Source organism: Hyla sarda, unplaced genomic scaffold (genome assembly GCF_029499605.1).
Source record: "Hyla sarda isolate aHylSar1 unplaced genomic scaffold, aHylSar1.hap1 scaffold_703, whole genome shotgun sequence".
In the NCBI taxonomy this organism is placed as follows: Eukaryota; Metazoa; Chordata; class Amphibia; order Anura; family Hylidae; genus Hyla; species Hyla sarda.
The window spans coordinates 154,646-182,241 of NW_026610722.1; the positions used below are offsets into that span (position 1 = coordinate 154,646).

General features: G+C 48.1%; 1 protein-coding gene across 1 annotated transcript in view; it reads left to right on the forward strand.

The window, feature by feature from the left end:
- LOC130344031 (transcriptional repressor scratch 1-like) overlaps positions 1-12,568 on the forward strand; it is a 33,927-nt gene extending 21,359 nt beyond the window's left edge. The window contains exon 2 of the mRNA XM_056554395.1: positions 11,844-12,568. Within this exon, the coding sequence (XP_056410370.1) occupies positions 11,844-12,568 (725 nt within the window). The remainder of the gene's footprint in view (positions 1-11,843) is intronic.
- Positions 12,569-27,596: the final 15,028 nt, after the last annotated feature.

The window sequence follows — 27,596 nt, forward strand, 5'->3', positions numbered from 1 at the left end:
CCAATCACTGCAGGCTGCTCTGTAACCCCTTTCTCTCTGGTCTTATCCAATAACTGCAGGCTGCTCTATAACCCCTTCCTCTCTGGGTCTCCTCATCCAATCACTGCAGGCTGCTCTGTAACCCCTTCCTCTCTGGGTCTTCTTATCCAATCACTGCAGGCTGCTCTGTAACCCCTTCCTCTCTGGTCTCCTCATCCAATCACTGCAGGCTGCTCTGTAACCCCTTCCTCTCTGGTCTCCTCATCCAATCACTGCAGGCTGCTCTGTAACCCCTTCCTCTTTGGTCTCTTCATCCAATCACTGCAGGCTGCTCTGTAACCCCTTCCACTCTGGTCTCCTCATCCAATCACTGCAGGCTGCTCTGTAACCTCTTCCTCTCTGGTCTCCTCATCCAATCACTGCAGGCTGCTCTGTAACCCCTTCCTCTCTGATCTCCCCATCCAATCAATGCAGGCTGCTCTGTAACCCCTTCCTCTCTGGGTCTCATCCAATCACTGCAGGCTGCTCTGTAACCCCTTCCTCTCTGGTCTCCTCATCCAATCACTGCAGGCTGCTCTGTAACCCCTTCCTCTCTGGTCTCCTCATCCAATCACTGCAGGCTGCTCTGTTACCCCTTCCTCTCTGGTCTCCTCATCCAATCACTGCAGGCTGCTCTGTAACCCCTTCCTCTCTTGTCTCCTCATCCAATCACTGCAGGCTGTTCTGTAACCCCTTTCTCTCTGGTCTCCTCATCCAATCACTGCAGGCTGCTCTGTAACCCCTTCCACTCTGGTCTCCTCATCCAATCACTGCAGGCTGCTCTGTAACCCCTTCCTCTCTGGTCTCCTCATCCAATCACTGCAGGCTGCTCTGTAACCCCTTCCTCTCTTGTCTCCTCATCCAATCACTGCAGGCTGCTCTGTAACCCCTTCCTCTCTGGTCTCCTCATCCAATCACTGCAGGCTGCTCTGTAACCCCTTCCACTCTGGTCTCCTCATCCAATCACTGCAGGCTGCTCTGTAACCTCTTCCTCTCTGGTCTCCTCATCCAATCACTGCAGGCAGCTCTGTAACCCCTTCCTCTCTGGGTCTCACCCAATCACTGCAGGCTGCTTTGTAACCTCTTCCTCTCTGGTCTCCTCATCCAATCACTGCAGGCTGCTCTGTAACCCCTTCCTCTCTGGGTCTCATCTAATCACTGCAGGCTGCTCTGTAACCCCTTCCTCTCTAGTCTCTTCATCCAATCACTGCAAGCTGCTCTGTAACCCCTTCCTCTCTGGTCTCCTCATCCAATCACTGCAGGCTGCTCTGTAACCCCTTCCTCTCTGGTCTCCTCATCCAATCACTGCAGGCTGCTTTGTAACCCCTTCCTCTCTGGTCTCCTCATCCAATCACTGCAGGCTGCTCTGTAACCCCTTCGTCTCTGGGTCTCATCCAATCACTGCAGGCTGCTCTGTAACCCCTTCCTCTCTGGTGTCCTCATCCAATCACTGCAGGCTGCTCTGTAACCCCTTCCTCTCTGGTCTCCTCATCCAATCACTGCAGGCTGCTTTGTAACCCCTTCCTCTCTGGTCTCCTCATCCAATCACTGCAGGCTGCTCTGTAACCCCTTCGTCTCTGGGTCTCATCCAATCACTGCAGGCTGCTCTATAACCCCTTCCTCTCTGGTCTCCTCATCCAATCACTGCAGGCTGCTCTGTAACCCCTTCCTCTTTGGTCTCTTCATCCAATCACTGCAGGCTGCTCTGTAACCCCTTCCACTCTGGTCTCCTCATCCAATCACTGCAGGCTGCTCTGTAACCTCTTCCTCTCTGGTCTCCTCATCCAATCACTGCAGGCTGCTCTGTAACCCCTTCCTCTCTGGGTCTCATCTAATCACTGCAGGCTGCTCTGTAACCCCTTCCTCTCTAGTCTCCTCATCCAATCACTGCAAGCTGCTCTGTAACCCCTTCCTCTCTGGTCTCCTCATCCAATCACTGCAGGCTGCTCTGTAACCCCTTCCTCTCTGGTCTCCTCATCCAATCACTGCAGGCTGCTCTGTAACCCCTTCCTCTATTGTCTCCTCATCCAATCACTGCAGGCTGCTCTGTAACCCCTTCCTCTCTGGTCTCCTCATCCAATCACTGCAGGCTGCTCTGTAACCCCTTCCTCTCTGGTCTCCTCATCCAATCACTGCAGGCTGCTCTGTAACCCCTTCCTCTCTGGTCTCCTCATCCATTCACTGCAGGCTGCTCTGTAACCCCTTCCTCTCTTGTCTCCTCATCCAATCACTGCAGGCTGCTCTGTAACCCCTTCCTCTCTGGTCTCCTCATCCAATCACTGCAGGCTGCTCTGTAACCCCTTCATCTCTGGGTCTCATCCAATCACTGCAGGCTGCTCTTTCACCCCTTCCTCTCTGGTCTCCTCATCCAATCACTGCATTCTGCTCTGTAACCCCTTCCTCTCTGGTCTCATCCAATCACTGCAGGCTGCTCTGTAACCCCTTCCTCTATTGTCTCCTCATCCAATCACTGCAGGCTGCTCTGTAACCTCTTCCTCTCTGGTCTCCTCAACCAATCACTGCAGGCTGCTCTGTAACCCCTTCCTCTCTGGTCTCCTCATCCAATCACTGCAGGCTGCTCTGTAACCCCTTCCTCTCTGGTCTCCTCATCCAATCACTGCAGGCAGCTCTGTAATCCCTTCCTCTCTGGGTCTCATCCAATCACTGCAGGCTGCTCTGTAACCTCTTCCTCTCTGGTCTCCTCATCCAATCACTGCAGGCTGCTCTGTAACCCCTTCCTCTCTGGTCTCCTCATCCAATCACTGCAGGCAGCTCTGTAACCCCTTCCTCTCTGGGTCTCATCCAATTACTGCAGGCTGCTCTGTAACCCCTTCCTCTCTAGTCTCCTCATCCAATCACTGCAAGCTGCTCTTTAACCCCTTCCTCTCTGGTCTCTTCATCCAATCACTGCAGGCTGCTCTGTAATCCCTTCCTCTCTGGTCTCCTCATCCAATCACTGCAGGCTGCTCTGTAACCCCTTCCTCTCTGGGTTTCATCCAATCACTGCAGGCTGCTCTGTAACCCCTTCCTCTCTGGTCACCTCATCCAATCACTGCAGGCTGCTCTGTAACCCCTTCCTCTCTGGTCTCCTCATCCAATCACTGCAGGCTGCTCTGTAACCACTCCCTCTCTTGTCTCCTCATCCAATCACTGCAGGCTGCTCTGTAACCCCTTCCTCTCTGGTGTCCTCAGCCAATCACTGCAGGCTGCTCTGTAACCCCTTCCTCTCTGGTCTCCTCATCCAATCACTGCAGGCTGCTCTGTAACCCCTTCCTCTCTGGTCTCTTCATCCAATCACTGCAGGCTGCTCTGTAACCCCTTCCTCTCTGGTCTCCTCATCCAATCACTGCAGGCTGCTCTGTAACCCCTTCCTCTCTGGTCTCTTCATCCAATCACTGCAGGCTGCTCTGTAACCCCTTCCTCTCTGGGTCTCCTCATCCAATCACTGCAGGCTGCTCTGTAACCCCTTCCTCTCTGGTCTCCTCATCCAATCACTGCAGGCTGCTCTGTAACCCCTTCCTCTCTGGGTCTCCTCATCCAATCACTGCAGGCTGCTCTGTAACCCCTTCCTCTCTGGATCTTCTCAACCAATCACTGCAGGCTGCTCTGTAACCCCTTCCTCTCTGGTCTTCTCATCCAATCACTGCAGGCTGCTCTGTAACCCCTTCCTCTCTGGTCTCCTCAACCAATCACTGCAGGCTGCTCTGTAACCCCTTCCTCTCTGGTCTCCTCATCCAATCACTGCAGGCTGCTCTGTAACCCCTTCCTCTCTGGGTCTCATCCAATCACTGCAGGCAGCTCTGTAACCCCTTCCTCTCTAGTCTCCTCATCCAATCACTGCAGGCTGCTCTGTAACCCCTTCCTCTCTGGTCTCCTCATCCAATCACTGCAGGCTGCTCTGTAACCCCTTCCTCTCTGGTCTCCTCATCAAATCACTGCAGGATGCTCTGTAACCCCTTCCTCTCTGGTCTCCTCATCCAATCACTGCAGGCTGCTCTGTAACCCCTTCCTCTCTGGTATCTTCATCCAATCACTGCAGGCTGCTCTGTAACCCCTTTCTCTCTGGTCTCCTCATCCAATCACCGCAGGCTGCTCTGTAACCCCTTCCTCTCTGGTCTCTTCATCCAATTACTGCAGGCTGCTCTGTAACCCCTTCCTCTCTGGTCTCCTCATCCAATCCCTGCAGGCTGTTTTGTAACCCCTTCCTCTCTGTTCTCTTCATCCAATCACTGCAGGCTTCTCTGTAACCCGTTCCTTTCTGGTCTCCTCATCCAATCACTGCAGGCTGCTCTGTAACCCCTTCCTCTCTGAGTCTCCTCATCCAATCACTATAGGCTGCTCTGTAACCCCTACTCTCCAGATCTCCTCATCCAATCACTGCAGTCTGCTATGTAACCCCTTCTTCTCTTCGTCTATTCATCCAATCACTGCAGTCTGCTCTGTAACCCCTTCCTCTCTGGTCTCTTCATCCAATCACTGCAGGCTGCTCTGTAACCCCTTCCTCTCCGTTCTCCTCATCCAATCACTGCAGGCTGCTCTGTAACCCCTTCCTCTCTGGATCTTTTCATCCAATCACAGAATGCTGCTCTGTAACCCCTTCCTCTCTGGGTCTCCTTACCCAATCACTGCAGGCTGCTCTTTAACCCCTTGCTCTCTGGTCTCCTCATCCAATCACTGCAGGCTGCTCTGTAACCCCTTCCTCTCTGCTCTCCTCATTTACACTATAGGCTGCTCTGTAACCCCTTCTTCTCTGGGTCTCCTCATCCAATCACTGCAGGCTGCTCTGTAACCCCCCTCCTCTTCTGGCCTCCTAATCATATCACTGCAGGCTGCTCTGTAACCCTTTCCTTTCTTGTCTCCTCATCCAATCACTATAGGCTGCTCTGTAACCCCTTCCTCTCCGGATCTCCTTATCCATTCACTGCAGACTGCTCTGTATCCCCTTCCTCTTCAGGTCTCCTTATCCAATCACTGCAGGCTGCTTTGTAACCCCTTCCTCCCAGGGTCTCTTCTTTGAATCACTGCAGGCTGCTCTGTAACCCCTTCCTCTCTGGTCTCCTCATCAAATCACTGCAGGCTGCTCTGTAACCCCTTCCTCTCTGGTCTCCTCATTCAATTACTGCAGGCTGCTCTGTAACCCCTTCCTCTCCGGGTCTCTTCATCCAATCACTGTAGGCTGCTTTGTAACCCCTTCCTCTCTGGTCTCCTCATCCAATCACTGCAGGCTGCTCTGTAACCCATTCCTCTCTGCTATCCTCATCCAATCACTATAGGCTGCTCTGTAACCCCTTCCTCTCTGGGTCTCCTCATCCAATCACTGCAGGCTGCTCTGTAACCCCTTCCTCTCTGGTCTTTTCATCCAATCACTGCAGGCTGCTCTGTAACCCCTTCCTCTCTGGTCTCCTCATCCACTCACTGCAGGCTGCTCTGTAACCCCTTCCTCTCTGCTCTCCTCATCCAATCACTATAGGCTGCTCTGTAACCCCTTCTTCTCTTCGTCTTTTCATCCAATCACTGCAGTCTGCTCTGTAACCCCTTCCTCTCTGGTCTCTTCATCCAATCACTGCAGGCTGCTCTGTAACCCCTTCCTCTCTGGGTCTTCTCATCCAATCAACGCAGGCTGCTCTGTAACCCCTTCTTCTCTGGTCTTTTCATCCAGTCACTGCAGGCTGCTCTGTAACCCCTTCCTCTCTGGTCTCATCCAATCACTGCAGGCTGCTCTGTAACCCCTTCCTCTCTGCTATCCTCATCCAATCACTATAGGCTGCTCTTTAACCCCTTCCTCTCTGGGTCTCCTCATCCAATCACTGCAGGCTGCTCTGTAACCCCTTCCTCTCTGGTCTTTTCATCCAATCACTGCAGGCTGCTCTGTAACCCCTTCCTCTCTGGTCTCCTCATCCAATCACTGCAGGCTGCTCTGTAACCCCTTCCTCTCTGCTCTCCTCATCCAATCACTATAGGCTTCTCTGTAACCCTTTCCTCTCTGGGTCTCCTCATCCAATCATTGCAGGCTTCTCTGTAACCCGCTCCTCTCTGGTCTCCTCATCCAATCACTGCAGGCTGCTCTGTTACCCCTTCCTCTCTGGGTTTCATCCAATCACTGCAGGCTGCTCTGTAACTCTTTCCTTTCTGGGTCTCATCCAATAACTGCAGGCTGCTCTGTAACCCCTTCCTCTCCGGGTCTCTTCATCCAATCACTGCAGGCTGCTCTGTAACCCCTTCCTCTCTGGTCTCCTCATCCAATCACTGCAGGCTGCTCTGTAACCCATTCCTCTCTGAGTCTCCTCATCCAATCACTATAGGCTGCTCTGTAACCCCTTCTTCTCTTTGTCTTTTCATCCAATCACTGCATTCTGCTCTGTAACCCCTTCCTCTCTGGTCTCTTCATCCAATCACTGCAGGCTGCTCTGTAACCCCTTCCTCTCCGTTCTCCTCATCCAATCACTGCAGGCTGCTCTGTAACCCCTTCCTCTCTGGGTCTTCTCATCCAATCACTGCAGGCTGCTCTGTAACCCCTTCTTCTCTTCGTCTCCTCATCCAATCACTGCAGGCTGCTCTGTAACCCCTTCCTCTCCGTTCTCCTCATCCAATCACTGCAGGCTTCTCTGTAACCCCTTCCTCTCTGATCTCCTCATGCAATCACTGCAGGCTGCTCTGTAACCCCTTCCTCTCTGGTCTTCTCATCCAATCACTGCAGGCTGCTCTGTAACCCCTTCCTCTCTGGTCTCCTCATCCAATCACTATAGGCTGCTCTGTAACCCCTTCCTTTCTGGGTCTCTTCCAATAACTGCAGGCTGCTCTGTAACCCCTTCCTCTCCCGGTCTTTTCATCTAGGTTGCTCTGTAAACCCTGCCTCTCTCTTTACATGTTGCTCTGTAAACCCTTCCTCTCTGCTCTCCTCATCCAATCACTATAGGCTGCTCTGTAACCCCTTCCTCTCTGGGTCTCCTCATCCAATCACTGCAGGCTTCTCTGTAACCCCTTCCTCTCTGGTCTCCTCATCCAATCACTGCAGGCTGCTCTGTAACCCCTTCCTCTCTGGTCTCCTCATCCAATCTCTGCAGGCTGCTCTGTAACCCCTTCCTTTCTGGGTCTCATCCAATAACTGCAGGCTGCTCTATAACCCCTTCCTCTCCTGGTCTTTTCATCGAATCACTGCAGGCTGCTCTGTAACCCCTTCCTCTCCGGGTCTCTTCATCCAATCACTGCAGGCTGCTCTGTAAACCCTTCCTCTCTGCTCTCCTCATCCAATCACTATAGGCTGCTCTGTAACCCCTTCCTCTCTGGGTCTCCTCATCCAATCACTGCAGGCTGCTCTGTAACCCCTTCCTCTCTGGTCTCCTCATCCATTCACTGCAGGCTGCTCTGTAACCCCTTCCTCTCTGGGTCTCCTCATCCAATCACTGCAGGCTGCTCTGTAACCCCTTCCTTTCTGGGTCTCATCCAATAACTGCAGGCTGCTCTATAACCCCTTCCTCTCCTGGTCTTTTCATCGAATCACTGCAGGCTGCTCTGTAACCCCTTCCTCTCTGGTCTCCTCATCCAATCACTGCAGACTGCTCTGTAACCCCTTCCTCTCTGAGTCTCCTCATCCAATCACTATAGGCTGCTCTGTAACCCCTTCCTCTCCAGGTCTCCTCATCCAATCACTGCAGGCTGCTCTGTAACCCCTTCTCTTCGTCTTTTCATCCAATCACTGCAGTCTGCTCTGTAACCCCTTCCTCTCTGGTCTATTCATCCAATCACTGCAGGCTGCTCTGTAACCCCTTCCTCTCCGTTCTCCTCATCCAATCACTGCAGGCTGCTCTGTAACCCCTTCTTCTCTGGTCTCCTCATCCAATCACTGTAGGCTGCTCTGTAACCTCTTCCTCTCTGGTCTCCTCATCCAATCACTGCAGGCTGCTCTGTAACCCCTTCCTCTCTGCTCTCCTCATCCAATCACTGCAGGCTGCTCTGTAACCCCTTCCTCTCTGCTGTCCTAATTTAATCACTATAGGCTGCTCTGTAACCCTATCCTCTCTGGTCTCCTCATCCAATCACTGCAGGCTGCTCTGTAACCCCTTCCTTTCTGGGTCTCATCCAATAACTGCAGGCTGCTCTGTAACCCCTTCCTCTCCGGGTCTCTTCATCCAATCACTGCAGGCTGCTCTGTAAACCCTTCCTCTCTGCTCTCCTCATCCAATCACTATAGGCTGCTCTGTAACCCCTTCCTCTCTGGGTCTCCTCATCCAATCACTGCAGGCTGCTCTGTAACCCGCTCCTCTCTGGTCTCCTCATCCATTCACTGCAGGCTGCTCTGTAACCCCTTCCTCTCTGGGTCTCCTCATCCAATCACTGCAGGCTGCTCTGTAACCCCTTCCTTTCTGGGTCTCATCCAATAACTGCAGGCTGCTCTATAACCCCTTCCTCTCCTGGTCTCTTCATCGAATCACTGCAGGCTGCTCTGTAACCCCTTCCTCTCTGGTCTCCTCATCCAATCACTGCAGACTGCTCTGTAACCCCTTCCTCTCTGAGTCTCCTCATCCAATCACTATAGGCTGCTCTATATCCCCTTCCTCTCCAGGTCTCCTCATCCAATCACTGCAGGCTGCTCTGTAACCCCTTCTCTTTGTCTTTTCATCCAATCACTGCAGTCTGCTCTGTAACCCCTTCCTCTCTGGTCTATTCATCCAATCACTGCAGGCTGCTCTGTAACCCCTTCCTCTCCGTTCTCCTCATCCAATCACTGCAGGCTGCTCTGTAACCCCTTCTTCTCTGGTCTCCTCATCCAATCACTGTAGGCTGCTCTGTAACCTCTTCCTCTCTGGTCTCCTCATCCAATCACTGCAGGCTGCTCTGTAACCCCTTCCTCTCTGCTCTCCTCATCCAATCACTGCAGGCTGCTCTGTAACCCCTTCCTCTCTGCTGTCCTAATTTAATCACTATAGGCTGCTCTGTAACCCTATCCTCTCTGGTCTCCTCATCCAATCACTGCAGGCTGCTCTGTAACCCCTTCCACTCTGCTCTCCTCATTTAATCACTATAGGCTGCTCTGTAACCCCTTCCTCTCTGCTCTCCTCATCCAATCACTGCAGGCTGCTCTGTAACCCCTTCCTCTCTGGTCTCCTCATCCAATCACTGCAGGCTGCTCTGTAACCCCTTCCTCTCTGGTTTCCTCATCCAATTACTGCAGGCTGCTCTGTAACCCCTTCCTCTCTGGTCTCATCCAATCACTGCAGTCTGCTCTGTAACCCCTTCCTCTCTGGGTCTCATCATCCAATCACAGCAGGCTGCTCTGTTACCCCTTCCTCTCTTGTCTCCTCATCCAATTACTATATGCTGCTCTGTAACCCCTTCCTCTCTGGTCTCCTCATCCAATCACTGCAGGCTGCTCTGTAACCCCTTCTTCTCTTCGTCTATTCATCCAATCACTGCATTCTGCTCTGTAACCCCTTCCTCTCTGGTCTCTTCATCCAATCACTGCAGGCTCCTCTGTAACCCCTTCCCCTCTGGGTCTTCTCATCCAATCACTGCAGGCTGCTCTGTAACCCCTTCCTCTCTGGTCTTTTCTTCCAATCACTGCAGGCTGCTCTGTAACCCCTTCCTCTCTGGTCTCCTCATCCAATCACTGCAGGCTGCTCTGTAACCCCTTCCTCTCTGGTCTCCTCATCCAATCACTGCAGGCTGCTCTGTAACCCCTTCCTCTCTGGTCTTCTCATCCAATTACTGCAGGCTGCTCTGTAACCCCTTCCTCTCTGGTCTTTTCATCCAATCACTGCAGGCTGCTCTGTAACCCCTTCCTCTCTGGTCTCTTCATCCAATCACTGCAGGCTGCTCTGTAACCCCTTCCTCTCTTGTCTCTTCATCCAATTACTGCAGGCTGCTATGTAACCCCTTCCTCTCTGGTCTCTTCATCCAATCACTGCAGACTGCTCTGTAACCCCTTCCTCTCTGGTCTCCTCATCCAATCACTTCAGGCTGCTCTGTAACCCCTTCCTCTCTGGTCTCCTCATCCAATCACTGCAGGCTGCTCTGTAACCCCTTCCTCTCTGGTCTCTTCATCCAATCACTGCAGGCTGCTCTGTAACCCCTTCCTCTCTGGTCTCCTCATCTAATCACTGCAGGCTGCTCTTTAACCCCCTTCCTCCCTGGTCTCTTCATCCAATTACTGCAGGCTGCTCTGTAACCCCTTCCTCTCTGGTCTCCTCATCCAATCACTGCAGGCTGCTCTGTTACCCCTTCCTCTCTTGTCTCCTCATCCAATTACTATATGCTGCTCTGTAACCCCTTCCTCTATTGTCTCCTCATCCAATCACTGCAGGCTGCTCTGTAACCCCTTCTTCTTTTCGTCTATTCATCCAATTACTACATTTTACTATGTTACCCCTTCCTCTCTGGTCTCTTCATCCAATCACTGCAGACTGCTCTGTAACCCCTTCCTCTCTGGTCTCCTCATCCAATCACTTCAGGCTGCTCTGTAACCCCTTCCTCTCTGGTCTCCTCATCCAATCACTGCAGGCTGCTCTGTAACCCCTTCCTCTCTGGTCTCTTCATCCAATCACTGCAGGCTGCTCTGTAACCCCTTCCTCTCTGGTCTCCTCATCTAATCACTGCAGGCTGCTCTTTAACCCCTTCCTCCCTGGTCTCTTCATCCAATTACTGCAGGCTGCTCTGTAATCCCTTCCTCTCTGGTCTCCTCATTCAATCACTGCAGGCTGCTCTGTAACACCTTCCTCTCTGGGTCTCCTTTTTCAATCACTGCAGGCTGCTCTGTAACCCCTTCCTCCCTGGGTCTCTTCATCCAATCACTGCAGGCTTCTCTGTAACCCGTTCCTCTCTGGGTCTTCTCATCCAATCACTGCAGGCTGCTCTGTAACCCCTTCCTCTCCGTTCTCCTCATCCAATCACTGCAGGCTGCTCTGTAACCCCTTCCTCTCTGGGTCTTCTCATCCAATCACTGCAGGCTGCTCTGTAACCCCTTCCTCTCTGGTCTTTTCATCCAATCACTGCAGGCTATGTAACCCCTTCCTCTCTAAGTCTCCTCATCCAATCACTGCAGGCTGCTCTGTAACCCCTTCCTCCCTGGGTCTCTTCATCCATTCACTGCAGGCTTCTCTGTAACCCGTTCCTCTCTGGTCTCCTCATCCAATCACTGCAGGCTGCTCTGTAACCCCTTCCTCTTTGGGTCTCCTCATTCAATCACTGCAGGCTGCTCTGTAACCCCTTCCTCTCTGGTCTCCTCATGGAAGACCAAAATTAGCTATGAGGTTGGTTAATATGGCTGGTTTACACGGATGATTATGGGGCTGGTATATATGGCTGGTGTACACGGATGGTTATAGGACTGATATATATGGATGGTGTATGTGGATGTTTACAGGGCTGGTATATATGGATGGTGTACATGAATGGTTATGGGGCTGGTATATACAGCTGGTGTACAAGGATAGTTATAGGGCTGGTATATACAGCTGGTGTACACGGATGGTTATAGGGCTGGTATATATGGCTGGTGTACGTGGATGGTTAAAAGGCTGGTATATACAGCTGGTGTACACAAATGGTTATAGGGCTGGTATATATGGCTGGTAAATGTTGTCCGTCCATGTGGTTGGTGTCAGAGTAGTCCAGCTTGGCCCCTCCTGTGTGATGATATCATGTTGAGGTATATATTGATGGTTATAGGGCTCGTATATACAGCTGGTATATATGTCCAGTCCATGTCCTTGGTGTCAGAGTAGTCCAGCTCGGCTCCTCCTGTGTATCTGAGGAAATTATTTCAAGGTATATAGGATTCGGGGGGGGGGGGGGGGAGCGCACAGTAATTGTGTTCCTCTCTTTTTCAGGTTACATCAGTGAATATGTCAGCCCATCTGTATATGACGGGGACAGTGACGGAACCATCAAAGTCCCCTCTCCGGACACTTTATACACAGCCGTGCACAGCGAGTATGGCGCCCCTGATTCCGAACCACCTGATAGTCCACATTCAGAGATCGCGAGTGGCTACATCAATGGGGACAACGCAGTCAGTGAGGGTTACTCTGTGGATGCCTTCTTCATCACAGATGGGCGGTCTCGTCGAAAAGTGTTAAGTGGAGGACGATCCATCCAGAGGCATAGCTGCAGCGAGTGCGGGAAGAGCTATGCTACATCTTCTAACCTAAGTCGACACAAACAGACTCATCGCAGCCTAGACAGCAAGCTAGCCAAGAAGTGCCCGACGTGTGGCAAGGTATATGTGTCCATGCCGGCCATGGCCATGCATCTACTCACACATGACCTCAAGCACAAGTGTGAAGCCTGCGGGAAAGCCTTCAGCCGACCGTGGCTTCTGCAGGGCCACATGAGGTCCCACACAGGGGAAAAGCCCTTTGGCTGCGCCCACTGTGGCAAAGCCTTTGCTGACCGCTCCAACCTCCGTGCCCATATGCAGACACACTCCACCTTCAAACACTACAAGTGCAAACGTTGCAGCAAGACCTTCGCTCTCAAGTCCTATCTTAACAAACACTATGAGTCGGCCTGCTTCAAGGGCGCGGTGCCTCCACTTAGCCCAATGGAGGACTGAAGCTGCTTTGTCTATGGATAAAAAGACATTCCCACCATCTAGGTCCAGGCCACCTTCTCCATTTTCTCTGGCCACTCTGATGCTGATTTCCTTGGTATCTGATGCAGATGATATATCTTGTTTTCCACTTATTTTTATCGCTCCTCTAATAATTGTTTCAACTAATAGCAGATCCCAATGACCAGGGGAGAGCGTTCTTTTTTGTGATGACATTACATTGACCCATGAGTCTCACTATTAGCAATCAAAGCATCTACTCTTAGTTGTATCCATAATCACCGGACCTCAGATGGAGGCGGAGTGAGAAGCCATAAATGAGGGACACTTGCTTCTTCTATAGAACATCATGTTCTTGCTTTCTATTTATCCCATTGATGTAGGGCTCTCCATTTGTCAAGGACACAAGGGCACCTAAGGATGATCACAGCCGCCGATGGTAACACTGGGAGTTATCCTCCAAAATGATAGATTTTAAGAAGGAAACTTGTTGGGACCACTAGCAATTTATTATACGGAGCAATAAACGGAGACGTTGGGAGATGAGAGGAGGAGGAGCCCACTCATTGAAGGAGACATCACCGGGTGTCCTCTCCGTGTGCTTCCAGTGCATCTTTGCTTCCAGTGCATCCTCCTCACGTTTTACAACTCCCAATAACCTTGAGGGTTAAATAATTTATTTTCAGAATTTTTCTTTTTTTAATCAGATATATTTGAAAGAATATCTGCAGACCAGACAATGACCACATAGGCGTAACCCCTTCACTGCTGTTGGAGTCTAACATCCTCAAATCATCACATCATCAGCCCTACCTGGAGATATATGGGAGAGGGTGTCAGCATTAAATCCTGAGGTCCTAGGGTTGGGTGTCTCCAGCCTTGGTCGGATCTTCATACATATTCTGGTCTTGCGTTGTAGAACCATGCAATAAGGAGTTTTGAGCTTTGTTTGACATTACTTTAAGGGGACGTCCAGTCACAATGATGGTGAAGTCTGAGATCCTGGACCTCCAGTGATTTCCAGAGGCCCATACAGGGATTCTGCCCCCTGGCCCTAGCATTAGGTTCCAGTAAGTGATCTGCTTTGTACCTCACTGGTGGCTGGAGATCCCAGACTTCACCCTCCTGTTGTCAGGGTGGATGGTCCACGTTCCAGGTCAACAGGATGGTGCTCATTATATTGTCCTCACAGGACAGGTTGTCATCAGGTTGTCTTCCATTATGACCTGGACATATCATTTATTCCGTATCTCCTCCTAATGATGTCATTATTGCTCCCTTGATGTTCAGCAGTCTGTTCCTCCCAGGATATCTTGGCTCCTTTTCATTTATTCGTTCATGTGTAAGGAACTGTAGGTCAGATGTAGCCATCTTATTCAATCCAAGACTGCGGATGTGGAGCAATGTCATCTACCTCCACCCTCGCAATCCATAACCCTGACAACCCACCATCGCAACTGCGTCCCAGTGTGACAGCTCTTCAACCTGACAACATACCACAACAGCCCTCTGACCTGACAATTCACCACCACAACAGCTCTCCAACCTGGCAACCCACAACCAAGACAGCTCTCCAACATGGCAACCCACCACCATGACAGCTCGCCAACCTGACAAGACACCACCAGGACAGCTCTATATACTGACAACACACCACCACAACAGCTCTCCAACCTGGAAACCCACCACCATGACAGCCCTCCAAACTGACAACGCACCACTGGCAGCTCTCCAACCTGACAACCCACCACCACCACAGCTCTCCAACCTGGCAACCCACCACCATGACAGCTCTCCAACCTGACAACCCACCACCATGACAGCTCTCAAACCTGGCAATCCACCACCACCACAGCTCTCCAACTTGACAACCCACCACCACCACAGCTCTCCAACCTGACAACCCACCACCATGACAGCTCTCCAACCTGACAACCCACCACAACCACAGCTCTCCAACCTGACAACCCACCACCATGACAGCTCTCCAACCTGGCAACCCACCACCATGACAGCTCTATATACTGACAACCCACCACCATGACAGCTCTCCAACCTGGCAACCCACCACCAGGACAGCTCTATATACTGACAACCCACCACCATGACAGCCCTCCAACCTGACAACCCACCACCATGACAGCTCTCCAACTTGATAACCCACAACAACAACAGTTCTCCAAACTGACAACCCACCACTGGACAGCACTCCAACCTGACAACCCACCACCACCACAGCTCTCCAACCTGGCAACCCACCACCATGACAGCTCTCCAACCTGACAACCCACCACCACCACAGCTCTCCAACCTGACAACCCACCACCAGGACAGCTCTATATACTGACAACCCACCACCATGACAGCTCCCCAACCTGGCAACCCACCACCACAACAGCTCTCCAACCTGACAACCTACCACCACAACAGCTCTATATACTGACAACCCACTACCACGACAGCTCTCCAACTTGGCCACCCACCACCACGACTGCTCTCCAACCTGGCAACCCACAACCACGACAGCTCTATATACTGAAAACCCGCCATCATGACAGCTCTCCAACCTGACAACCCACCACCAGGGCAGCTCTATATACTGACAACACACCACCACAACAGCTCTCCAACCTGGCAACCCACAACCAAGACAGCTCTCTAACATGACAACCCACCACCATGACAGCTCTCCAACTTGACAACATACCACCAGGACAGCTCTATATATTGACAATCTAACACCATGACAGCTCTCCAACTTGACAACATACCACCAGGACAGCTCTATATATTGACAACTTAACACCATGACCGCTCTCAAACCTGACAACCCACCACCCCGACAGCTCTCCAACCTGACAACCCACCACCACGACAGCTTTCCAACATGACAACCCACCACCATGACAGCTCTCCAACCAACAACACACCACCATGACAGCCCTCCAAACTGACAACTCGCCACCATGACAGCCCTCCAACCTGACAATCCACCACCATGACAGCTCTCCAACCTGACAACACACCACCATGACAGCCCTCCAAACTGACAACTCGCCACCATGACAACCCACCACCATGACAGCCCTCTTAACTCACAACCCACCACCATGACAGCCCTCCAACCTGACAATCCACCACCATGACAGCTCTCCAACCTGACAACACACCACCATGACAGCCCTCCAACCTGACAACCCACCACCATGACAGCCCTCCAAACTGACAACTCACCACCATGACAACCCACCACCATGACAGCCCTCCAAACTGACAACCCACCACCATGACAGCCCTCCAACCTGACAGCCCACCACCATGACAGCTCTCCAACCTGACAACCCACCACCAGGACAGCTCTATATGCTGACAACCCAACACCACAACAGCTCTCCAACCTGACAACCCACCACCACAACAGCTCTCCAACCTGACAACCCACCACCATGACAGCTCTCCAACCTGACAACCCACCACCATGACAGCCCTCCAAACTGACAACCCACCACTGGACTGCTCTCCAACCTGACAACCTAACACCATGACAGCCCTCCAAACTGACAACCCACCACCAGGACTGCTCTCCAACCTGACAACCCACCACCAGGGCAGCTCTCCAACATGACAACCCACTACCACAACAGCTCTCCAACCTGGCAACCCACCATCAAGACAGCTCTCCAACCTGAAAACCAACCACCCTGACAGCTCTCCAACCTGACAGCCCACCATCCTTACAGCCCTCCAACCTGACAACCCACTTCCACGACAGCTCTCCAACATGGCAACCCACCACCACGACAGCTCTCCAACCTGACAACCCACCACCAGGGCAGCTCTCCAACCTGACATCCCACCATCTTTACAGCCCTTCAACCTGACTACCCACCACCACAACAGCTCTCCAACCTGAAAACCCACCACCCTGACAGCTCTCCAACCTGACAACCCACCACCAGGACAGCTCTATATACTGACAACCCACCACCAGGATAGCTCTATATACTGACAACCCACCACCAGGACAGCTCTATATACTGACAACCTAACACCATGACAGCTCTCAAACCTGACAACCCACCATCTTTACAGCCCTCCAGCCTGACAACCCACTTCCACGACAGATCTCCAACCTGGCAACCAATCACCACGACAGCTCTCCAACCTGGCAACCCACCACCACAACAGCTCTATATACTGACAACCCAACACCACAACAGCTCTCCAACCTGACAACCCACCACAACCACAGCTTTCCAACCTGGCAACCCACCACCACCACAGCTCTATATACTGACAACCCAACACCACAACAGCTCTCCAACCTGACAACCCACCACAACCACAGCTCTCCAACCTGGCAACCCACCACCACAACAGCTCTATATACTGACAACCCAACACCACAACAGCTCTCCAACCTGACAACCCACCACAACCACAGCTCTCCAACCTGGCAACCCACCACCACCACAGCTCTCCAACTCGGCAACCCACCACCACGACAGCTCTCCAACCTGACAATCCACCACCACAACAGCTCTATATACTGACAACCCACCACCACAACAGCTCTCCAACTTGGCCACCCACCACCACCACCACGACAGCTCCCCAACCTGGCAACCCACCACCAGGACAGCTCTATATACTGACAACCCACCATCATGACAGCTCTCCAACCTGACAACCCACCCCCAGGACAGCTCTATATTCTGACAACCCACCACCACAACAGCTCAACAACCTGGCAATCCACCACTTTAACAGTCCTTCTTCATGGCAACTCTTAAGCCCGACATTTCTCACCCCTTGGCAGCCCTCCATACTGACAGCCAATCAGCCTCCTCCAAGGTAAAAAGCCAAAATGCCAACAACCATCCACCCTGACAGTCATCCACCTTCATGGGCTGTACACAACCTGCAATAATGAGATGGCAGTATTGAAAGTGTTGTGCATCCTATGTGGTTGGTCCATTGATGTCTCCGGTAAGGAGCTTTTTCTGCAGCATGTCATATAGATAGCAATAAGAATTGGAGACCGGCAGCTTCCAGGATCTCTACATGTGCTGCTCCGGTGGTCTGACCAGCTCCGGCCCTGAGTCTTGGTTGACCATTATTACAGTTTTCGTGGCCACCTGAGAAGCTGATGAACCTTGACCACTGTTGTAAGGATCAGCGTCCATGTGTTACAGTCTGATAAGTGCTTCTTGATATTTGTAGTCTGGGTCAGTGAGCGATCAGTGGTCGGGGGTCAGAGAACTATCAGTTGTCGGGGGTCAGTGAATGATCACTTTTTAGGGGTCAGAGAGCGATCAGTTGTCGGGGGTCAGAGAACAATCAGTTGTCGGGGGTCAGAGAGTGATCATTTGTCAGGGTCAGAGAGTGATCATTTGTCAGGGTCAGAGAGTGATCAGTTGTCGGGGGACATTAAACACTCACTTTTCGGGGGGTCAGTGAACGCTCACTTTTCGGAGGGGTCAGTGAACGCTCACTATTCGGGGGGTCAGTGAACGCTCACTTTTCGGAGGGGTCAGTGAACGCTCACTTTTCGGAGGGGTCAGTGAACGCTCACTTTTCGGAGGGGTCAGTGAACGATCACTTTTCGGAGGGGTCAGTGAACGCTCACTATTCGGGGGGTCAGTGAACGCTCACTTTTCGGAGGGGTCAGTGAACGCTCACTTTTCGGAGGGGTCAGTGAACGCTCACTTTTCGGAGGGGTCAGTGAACGATCACTTTTCGGAGGGGTCAGTGAACGATCACTTTTCAAGGGGGTCAGTGAACGCTCACTTTTCGGAGGGGTCAGTGAACGGTCACTTTTCGGAGGGGTCAGTGAACAATCACTTTTCGGAGGGGTCAGTGAACGATCACTTTTCGGAGGGGTCAGTGAACGATCACTTTTCGAGGGGGTCAGTGAACGATCACTTTTCGAGGGGTCAGTGAACGATCACTTTTCGGAGGGGTCAGTGAACAATCACTTTTCGGAGGGGTCAGTGAACGATCACTTTTCGAGGGGGTCAGTGAGCAATCACTTTTCGGGGGCCATCACTGACCAGTATTATAGTTTTGGGGACCACCTACTTCAGTTTCCTATAACTATGCCAAAGCATAAGTCACTTTTATGTTCAAAAAATGTAAGATTTCGGTAAAAAATGGCTGCCACCTGGTCAGACAGTGAAGACGACGTAATAACCGCTGCACAATCTTAGGGAGCGGCGTGGACTTCTGATCGGTCCATGTCACCTTGTTTGGGGGGGGGGGGGGGGGGGTTGCATGCCAGAGTATGGAATCTATGCCAATAATTTTTTAGGGGGGGGGGGGTAGCGCTTAGTTGCAATATGTCCGCGAGGAATCTATACTGAATACGAAGCAATAATAACCACAGTTACTGCATGCGCCTCGGGGAGTGCGGGGATTCTGGGTGATTCTGCCTCAATCATCTTGTATCAGGGATTTATTGAATGATTTTATATTTTGGGGATTCTGCATTAGATCAACGCTGCATGGATCACATGGAAGACGTCTGCAGCTGGGCGCACTACAACCCCCAGCATGACCTGGACTGTTACACAGGAGCAGCTCGACTACAAGAGACTTTAACCTGAACTGCAGAGTAAAAGGGGCAGCACGGGGCCCGACCTGCAGCTGTGCCGCCTGAACAGGGGCCCCAGGAAATCCCCCAGGACCGGCCAGGACCTTCTACAAACTGCAGGGAGAGGTAGCAGAGCTGAAGATGTTATTGAACTCTTTATAGCTTCATTCTATGTCAAAGCATAGAGGATATAGTATATGTGACCTGCAGTCCTATGTAACACCACAGATAACACAGTGATAACTCTCTGAGTACAGATAATGTATAGATGTGACCTGCAGTCCTATGTAACACCACAGATAACAGTGATAACTCTCTGAGTACAGATAATGTATAGATGTGACCTGCAGTCCTATGTAACACCACAGATAACAGTGATAACTCTCTGAGTACAGATAATGTATAGATGTGACCTGCAGTCCTATGTAACACCACAGATAACACAGTGATAACTCTCTGAGTACAGATAATGTATAGATGTGACCTGCAGTCCTATGTAACACCACAGATAACACAGTGATAACTCTCTGAGTACAGATAATGTATAGATGTGACCTGCAGTCCTATGTAACACCACAGATAACAGTGATAACTCTCTGAGTACAGATAATGTATAGATGTGACCTGCAGTCCTATGTAACACCACAGATAACAGTGATAACTCTCTGAGTACAGATAATGTATAGATGTGACCTGCAGTCCTATGTAACACCACAGATAACAGTGATAACTCTCTGAGTACAGATAATGTATAGATGTGACCTGCAGTCCTATGTAACACCACAGATAACAGTGATAACTCTCTGAGTACAGATAATGTATAGATGTGACCTGCAGTCCTATGTAACACCACAGATAACACAGTGATAACTCTCTGAGTACAGATAATTTATAGATGTGACCTGCAGTCCTATGTAACACCACAGATAACACAGTGATAACTCTTAGTACAGATAATGTATAGATGTGACCTGCAGTCCTATGTAACTCCACAGATAACACAGTGATATCTCTCTGAGTACAGATAATGTAGTAGATGTGACCTGCAGTCCTATGTAACACCACAGATAACACCGTGATAACTCTCTGAGTACAGATAATGTATAGATGTGACCTGCAGTCCTATGTAACACCACAGATAACACAGTGATATCTCTCTGAGTACAGATAATGTATAGATGTGACCTGCAGTCCTATGTAACACTACAGATAACACAGTGATAACTCTCTGAGTACAGATAATGTATAGATGTGACCTGCAGTCCTATGTAACACCACAGATAACACAGTGATAACTCTCTGAGTACAGATAATTTATAGATGTGACCTGCAGTCCTATGTAACACCACAGATAACACAGTGATAACTCTTTGAGTACAGATAATGTATAGATGTGACCTGCAGTCCTATGTAACACCACAGATAACAGTGATAACTCTGAGTACAGATAATGTATAGATGTGACCTGCAGTCCTATGTAACACCACAGATAACACAGTGATAACTCTCTGAGTACAGATAATGTATAGATGTGACCTGCAGTCCTATGTAACACCACAGATAACACAGTGATAACTCTCTGAGTACAGATAATGTATAGATGTGACCTGCAGTCCTATGTAACACCACAGATAACACAGTGATAACTCTTAGTACAGATAATGTATAGATGTGACCTGCAGTCCTATGTAACACCACAGATAACAGTGATAACTCTCTGAGTACAGATAATGTATAGATGTGACCTGCAGTCCTATGTAACACCACAGATAACAGTGATAACTCTCTGAGTACAGATAATGTAGTAGATGTGACCGGCAGTCCTATGTAACACCACAGATAACACAGTGATAACTCTCTGAGTACAGATAATGTATAGATGTGACCTGCAGTCCTATGTAACACCACAGATAACAGTGATAACTCTCTGAGTACAGATAATGTATAGATGTGACCTGCAGTCCTATGTAACACCACAGATAACAGTGATATCTCTCTGAGTACAGATAATGTAGTAGATGTGACCTGCAGTCCTATGTAACACCACAGATAACAGTGATAACTCTCTGAGTACAGATAATGTATAGATGTGACCTGCAGTCCTATGTAACACCACAGATAACAGTGATAACTCTCTGAGTACAGATAATGTATAGATGTGACCTGCAGTCCTATGTAACACCACAGATAACACAGTGATAACTCTCTGAGTACAGATAATGTATAGATGTGACCTGCAGTCCTATGTAACACCACAGATAACACAGTGATATCTCTCTGAGTACAGATAATGTATAGATGTGACCTGCAGTCCTATGTAACACCACAGATAACAGTGATAACTCTCTGAGTACAGATAATGTATAGATGTGACCTGCAGTCCTATGTAACACCACAGATAACACAGTGATAACTCTCTGAGTACAGATAATGTAAAGATGTGACCTGCAGTCCTATGTAACACCACAGATAACACAGTGATAACTCTCTGAGTACAGATAATGTATAGATGTGACCTGCAGTCCTATGTAACACCACAGATAACACAGTGATAACTCTTTGAGTACAGATAATGTATAGATGTGACCTGCAGTCCTATGTAACACCACAGATAACACAGTGATAACTCTCTGAGTACAGATAATGTATAGATGTGACCTGCAGTCCTATGTAACACCACAGATAACACAGTGATAACTCTCTGAGTACAGATAATGTAAAGATGTGACCTGCAGTCCTATGTAACACCACAGATAACAGTGATAACGCTCTGAGTACAGATAATGTAGTAGATGTGACCTGCAGTCCTATGTAACACCACAGATAACACAGTGATAACTCTCTGAGTACAGATAATGTATAGATGTGACCTGCAGTCCTATGTAACACCACAGATAACACAGTGATAACTCTCTGAGTACAGATAATGTATAGATGTGACCTGCAGTCCTATGTAACACCACAGATAACAGTAATAACTCTCTGAGTACAGATAATGTATAGATGTGACCTGCAGTCCTATGTAACACCACAGATAACACAGTGATATCTCTCTGAGTACAGATAATGTACAGATGTGACCTGCAGTCCTATGTAACACCACAGATAACACAGTGATATCTCTCTGAGTACAGATAATGTATAGATGTGACCTGCAGTCCTATGTAACACCACAGATAACACAGTGATAACTCTCTGAGTACAGATAATGTATAGATGTGACCTGCAGTCCTATGTAACACCACAGATAACACAGTGATAACTCTCTGAGTACAGATAATGTATAGATGTGATCTGCAGTCCTATGTAACACCACAGATAACACAGTGATATCTCTCTGAGTACAGATAATGTATAGATGTGACCTGCAGTCCTATGTAACACCACAGATAACACAGTGATAACTCTCTGAGTACAGATAATGTATAGATGTGACCTGCAGTCCTATGTAACACCACAGATAACAGTGATAACTCTCTGAGTACAGATAATGTATAGATGTGACCTGCAGTCCTATGTAACACCACAGATAACACAGTGATAACTCTCTGAGTACAGATAATGTATAGATGTGACCTGCAGTCCTATGTAACACCACAGATAACACAGTGATAACTCTCTGAGTACAGATAATGTATAGATGTGACCTGCAGTCCTATGTAACACCACAGATAACACAGAGATAACTCTCTGAGTACAGATAATGTATAGATGTGACCTGCAGTCCTATGTAACACCACAGATAACAGTGATAACTCTCTGAGTACAGATAATGTATAGATGTGACCTGCAGTCCTATGTAACACCACAGATAACAGTGATAACTCTCTGAGTACAGATAATGTATAGATGTGACCTGCAGTCCTATGTAACACCACAGATAACAGTGATAACTCTCTGAGTACAGATAATGTATAGATGTGACCTGCAGTCCTATGTAACACCACAGATAACAGTGATAACTCTCTGAGTACAGATAATGTATAGATGTGACCTGCAGTCCTATGTAACACCACAGATAACAGTGATAACTCTCTGAGTACAGATAATGTATAGATGTGACCTGCAGTCCTATGTAACACCACAGATAACACAGTGATAACTCTCTGAGTACAGATAATGTATAGATGTGACCTGCAGTCCTATGTAACACCACAGATAACACAGTGATAACTCTCTGAGTACAGATAATGTAGTAGATGTGACCTGCAGTCCTATGTAACACCACAGATAACACAGTGATAACTCTCTGAGTACAGATAATGTATAGATGTGACCTGCAGTCCTATGTAACACCACAGATAACAGTGATAACTCTCTGAGTACAGATAATGTATAGATGTGACCTGCAGTCCTATGTAACACCACAGATAACAGTGATAACTCTCTGAGTACAGATAATGTATAGATGTGACCTGCAGTCCTATGTAACACCACAGATAACAGTGATACTCTCTGAGTACAGATAATGTATAGATGTGACCTGCAGTCCTATGTAACACCACAGATAACACAGTGATAACTCTCTGAGTACAGATAATGTATAGATGTGACCTGCAGTCCTATGTAACACCACAGATAACACAGTGATAACTCTCTGAGTACAGATAATGTATAGATGTGACCTGCAGTCCTATGTAACACCACAGATAACACAGTGATAACTCTCTGAGTACAGATAATGTAGTAGATGTGACCTGCAGTCCTATGTAACACCACAGATAACAGTGATAACTCTCTGAGTACAGATAATGTATAGATGTGACCTGCAGTCCTATGTAACACCACAGATAACAGTGATAACTCTCTGAGTACAGATAATGTATAGATGTGACCTGCAGTCCTATGTAACACCACAGATAACAGTGATAACTCTCTGAGTACAGATAATGTATAGATGTGACCTGCAGTCCTATGTAACACCACAGATAACACAGTGATAACTCTCTGAGTACAGATAATGTATAGATGTGACCTGCAGTCCTATGTAACACCACAGATAACACAGTGATAACTCTCTGAGTACAGATAATGTATAGATGTGACCTGCAGTCCTATGTAACACCACAGATACACAGTGATAACTCTCTGAGTACAGATAATGTATAGATGTGACCTGCAGTCCTATGTAACACCACAGATAACACAGTGATAACTCTCTGAGTACAGATAATGTATAGATGTGACCTGCAGTCCTATGTAACACCACAGATAACACAGTGATAACTCTCTGAGTACAGATAATGTATAGATGTGACCTGCAGTCCTATGTAACACCACAGATAACACAGTGATAACTCTCTGAGTACAGATAATGTATAGATGTGACCTGCAGTCCTATGTAACACCACAGATAACAGTGATAACTCTCTGAGTACAGATAATGTATAGATGTGACCTGCAGTCCTATGTAACACCACAGATAACAGTGATAACTCTCTGAGTACAGATAATGTATAGATGTGACCTGCAGTCCTATGTAACACCACAGATAACACAGTGATAACTCTCTGAGTACAGATAATGTATAGATGTGACCTGCAGTCCTATGTAACACCACAGATAACACAGTGATAACTCTCTGAGTACAGATAATGTATAGATGTGACCTGCAGTCCTATGTAACACCACAGATAACACAGTGATAACTCTCTGAGTACAGATAATGTATAGATGTGACCTGCAGTCCTATGTAACACCACAGATAACACAGTGATAACTCTCTGAGTACAGATAATGTATAGATGTGACCTGCAGTCCTATGTAACACCACAGATAACACAGTGATAACTCTCTGAGTACAGATAATGTATAGATGTGACCTGCAGTCCTATGTAACACCACAGATAACAGTGATAACTCTCTGAGTACAGATAATGTATAGATGTGACCTGCAGTCCTATGTAACACCACAGATAACAGTGATATCTCTCTGAGTACAGATAATGTAGTAGATGTGACCTGCAGTCCTATGTAACACCACAGATAACAGTGATAACTCTCTGAGTACAGATAATGTATAGATGTGACCTGCAGTCCTATGTAACACCACAGATAACAGTGATAACTCTCTGAGTACAGATAATGTATAGATGTGACCTGCAGTCCTATGTAACACCACAGATAACAGTGATAACTCTCTGAGTACAGATAATGTATAGATGTGACCTGCAGTCCTATGTAACACCACAGATAACACAGTGATAACTCTCTGAGTACAGATAATGTATAGATGTGACCTGCAGTCCTATGTAACACCACAGATAACAGTGATAACTCTCTGAGTACAGATAATGTATAGATGTGACCTGCAGTCCTATGTAACACCACAGATAACACAGTGATAACTCTCTGAGTACAGATAATGTATAGATGTGACCTGCAGTCCTATGTAACACCACAGATAACACAGTGATAACTCTCTGAGTACAGATAATGTATAGATGTGACCTGCAGTCCTATGTAACACCACAGATAACACAGTGATAACTCTCTGAGTACAGATAATGTATAGATGTGACCTGCAGTCCTATGTAACACCACAGATAACACAGTGATAACTCTCTGAGTACAGATAATGTATAGATGTGACCTGCAGTCCTATGTAACACCACAGATAACACAGTGATAACTCTCTGAGTACAGATAATGTATAGATGTGACCTGCAGTCCTATGTAACACCACAGATAACACAGTGATAACTCTCTGAGTACAGATAATGTATAGATGTGACCTGCAGTCCTATGTAACACCACAGATAACACAGTGATAACTCTCTGAGTACAGATAATGTATAGATGTGACCTGCAGTCCTATGTAACACCACAGATAACAGTGATAACTCTCTGAGTACAGATAATGTATAGATGTGACCTGCAGTCCTATGTAACACCACAGATAACAGTGATAACTCTCTGAGTACAGATAATGTATAGATGTGACCTGCAGTCCTATGTAACACCACAGATAACACAGTGATAACTCTCTGAGTACAGATAATGTATAGATGTGACCTGCAGTCCTATGTAACACCACAGATAACAGTGATAACTCTCTGAGTACAGATAATGTATAGATGTGACCTGCAGTCCTATGTAACACCACAGATAACAGTGATAACTCTCTGAGTACAGATAATGTATAGATGTGACCTGCAGTCCTATGTAACACCACAGATAACACAGTGATAACTCTCTGAGTACAGATAATGTATAGATGTGACCTGCAGTCCTATGTAACACCACAGATAACACAGTGATAACTCTCTGAGTACAGATAATGTATAGATGTGACCTGCAGTCCTATGTAACACCACAGATAACACAGTGATAACTCTCTGAGTACAGATAATGTATAGATGTGACCTGCAGTCCTATGTAACACCACAGATAACACAGTGATAACTCTCTGAGTACAGATAATGTATAGATGTGACCTGCAGTCCTATGTAACACCACAGATAACACAGTGATAACTCTCTGAGTACAGATAATGTATAGATGTGACCTGCAGTCCTATGTAACACCACAGATAACACAGTGATAACTCTCTGAGTACAGATAATGTATAGATGTGACCTGCAGTCCTATGTAACACCACAGATAACACAGTGATAACTCTCTGAGTACAGATAATGTATAGATGTGACCTGCAGTCCTATGTAACACCACAGATAACACAGTGATAACTCTCTGAGTACAGATAATGTATAGATGTGACCTGCAGTCCTATGTAACACCACAGATAACACAGTGATAACTCTCTGAGTACAGATAATGTATAGATGTGACCTGCAGTCCTATGTAACACCACAGATAACAGTGATAACTCTCTGAGTACAGATAATGTATAGATGTGACCTGCAGTCCTATGTAACACCACAGATAACACAGTGATAACTCTCTGAGTACAGATAATGTATAGATGTGACCTGCAGTCCTATGTAACACCACAGATAACAGTGATAACTCTCTGAGTACAGATAATGTATAGATGTGACCTGCAGTCCTATGTAACACCACAGATAACACAGTGATAACTCTCTGAGTACAGATAATGTATAGATGTGACCTGCAGTCCTATGTAACACCACAGATAACACAGTGATAACTCTCTGAGTACAGATAATGTATAGATGTGACCTGCAGTCCTATGTAACACCACAGATAACACAGTGATAACTCTCTGAGTACAGATAATGTATAGATGTGACCTGCAGTCCTATGTAACACCACAGATAACACAGTGATAACTCTCTGAGTACAGATAATGTATAGATGTGACCTGCAGTCCTATGTAACACCACAGATAACAGTGATAACTCTCTGAGTACAGATAATGTATAGATGTGACCTGCAGTCCTATGTAACACCACAGATAACACAGTGATAACTCTCTGAGTACAGATAATGTATAGATGTGACCTGCAGTCCTATGTA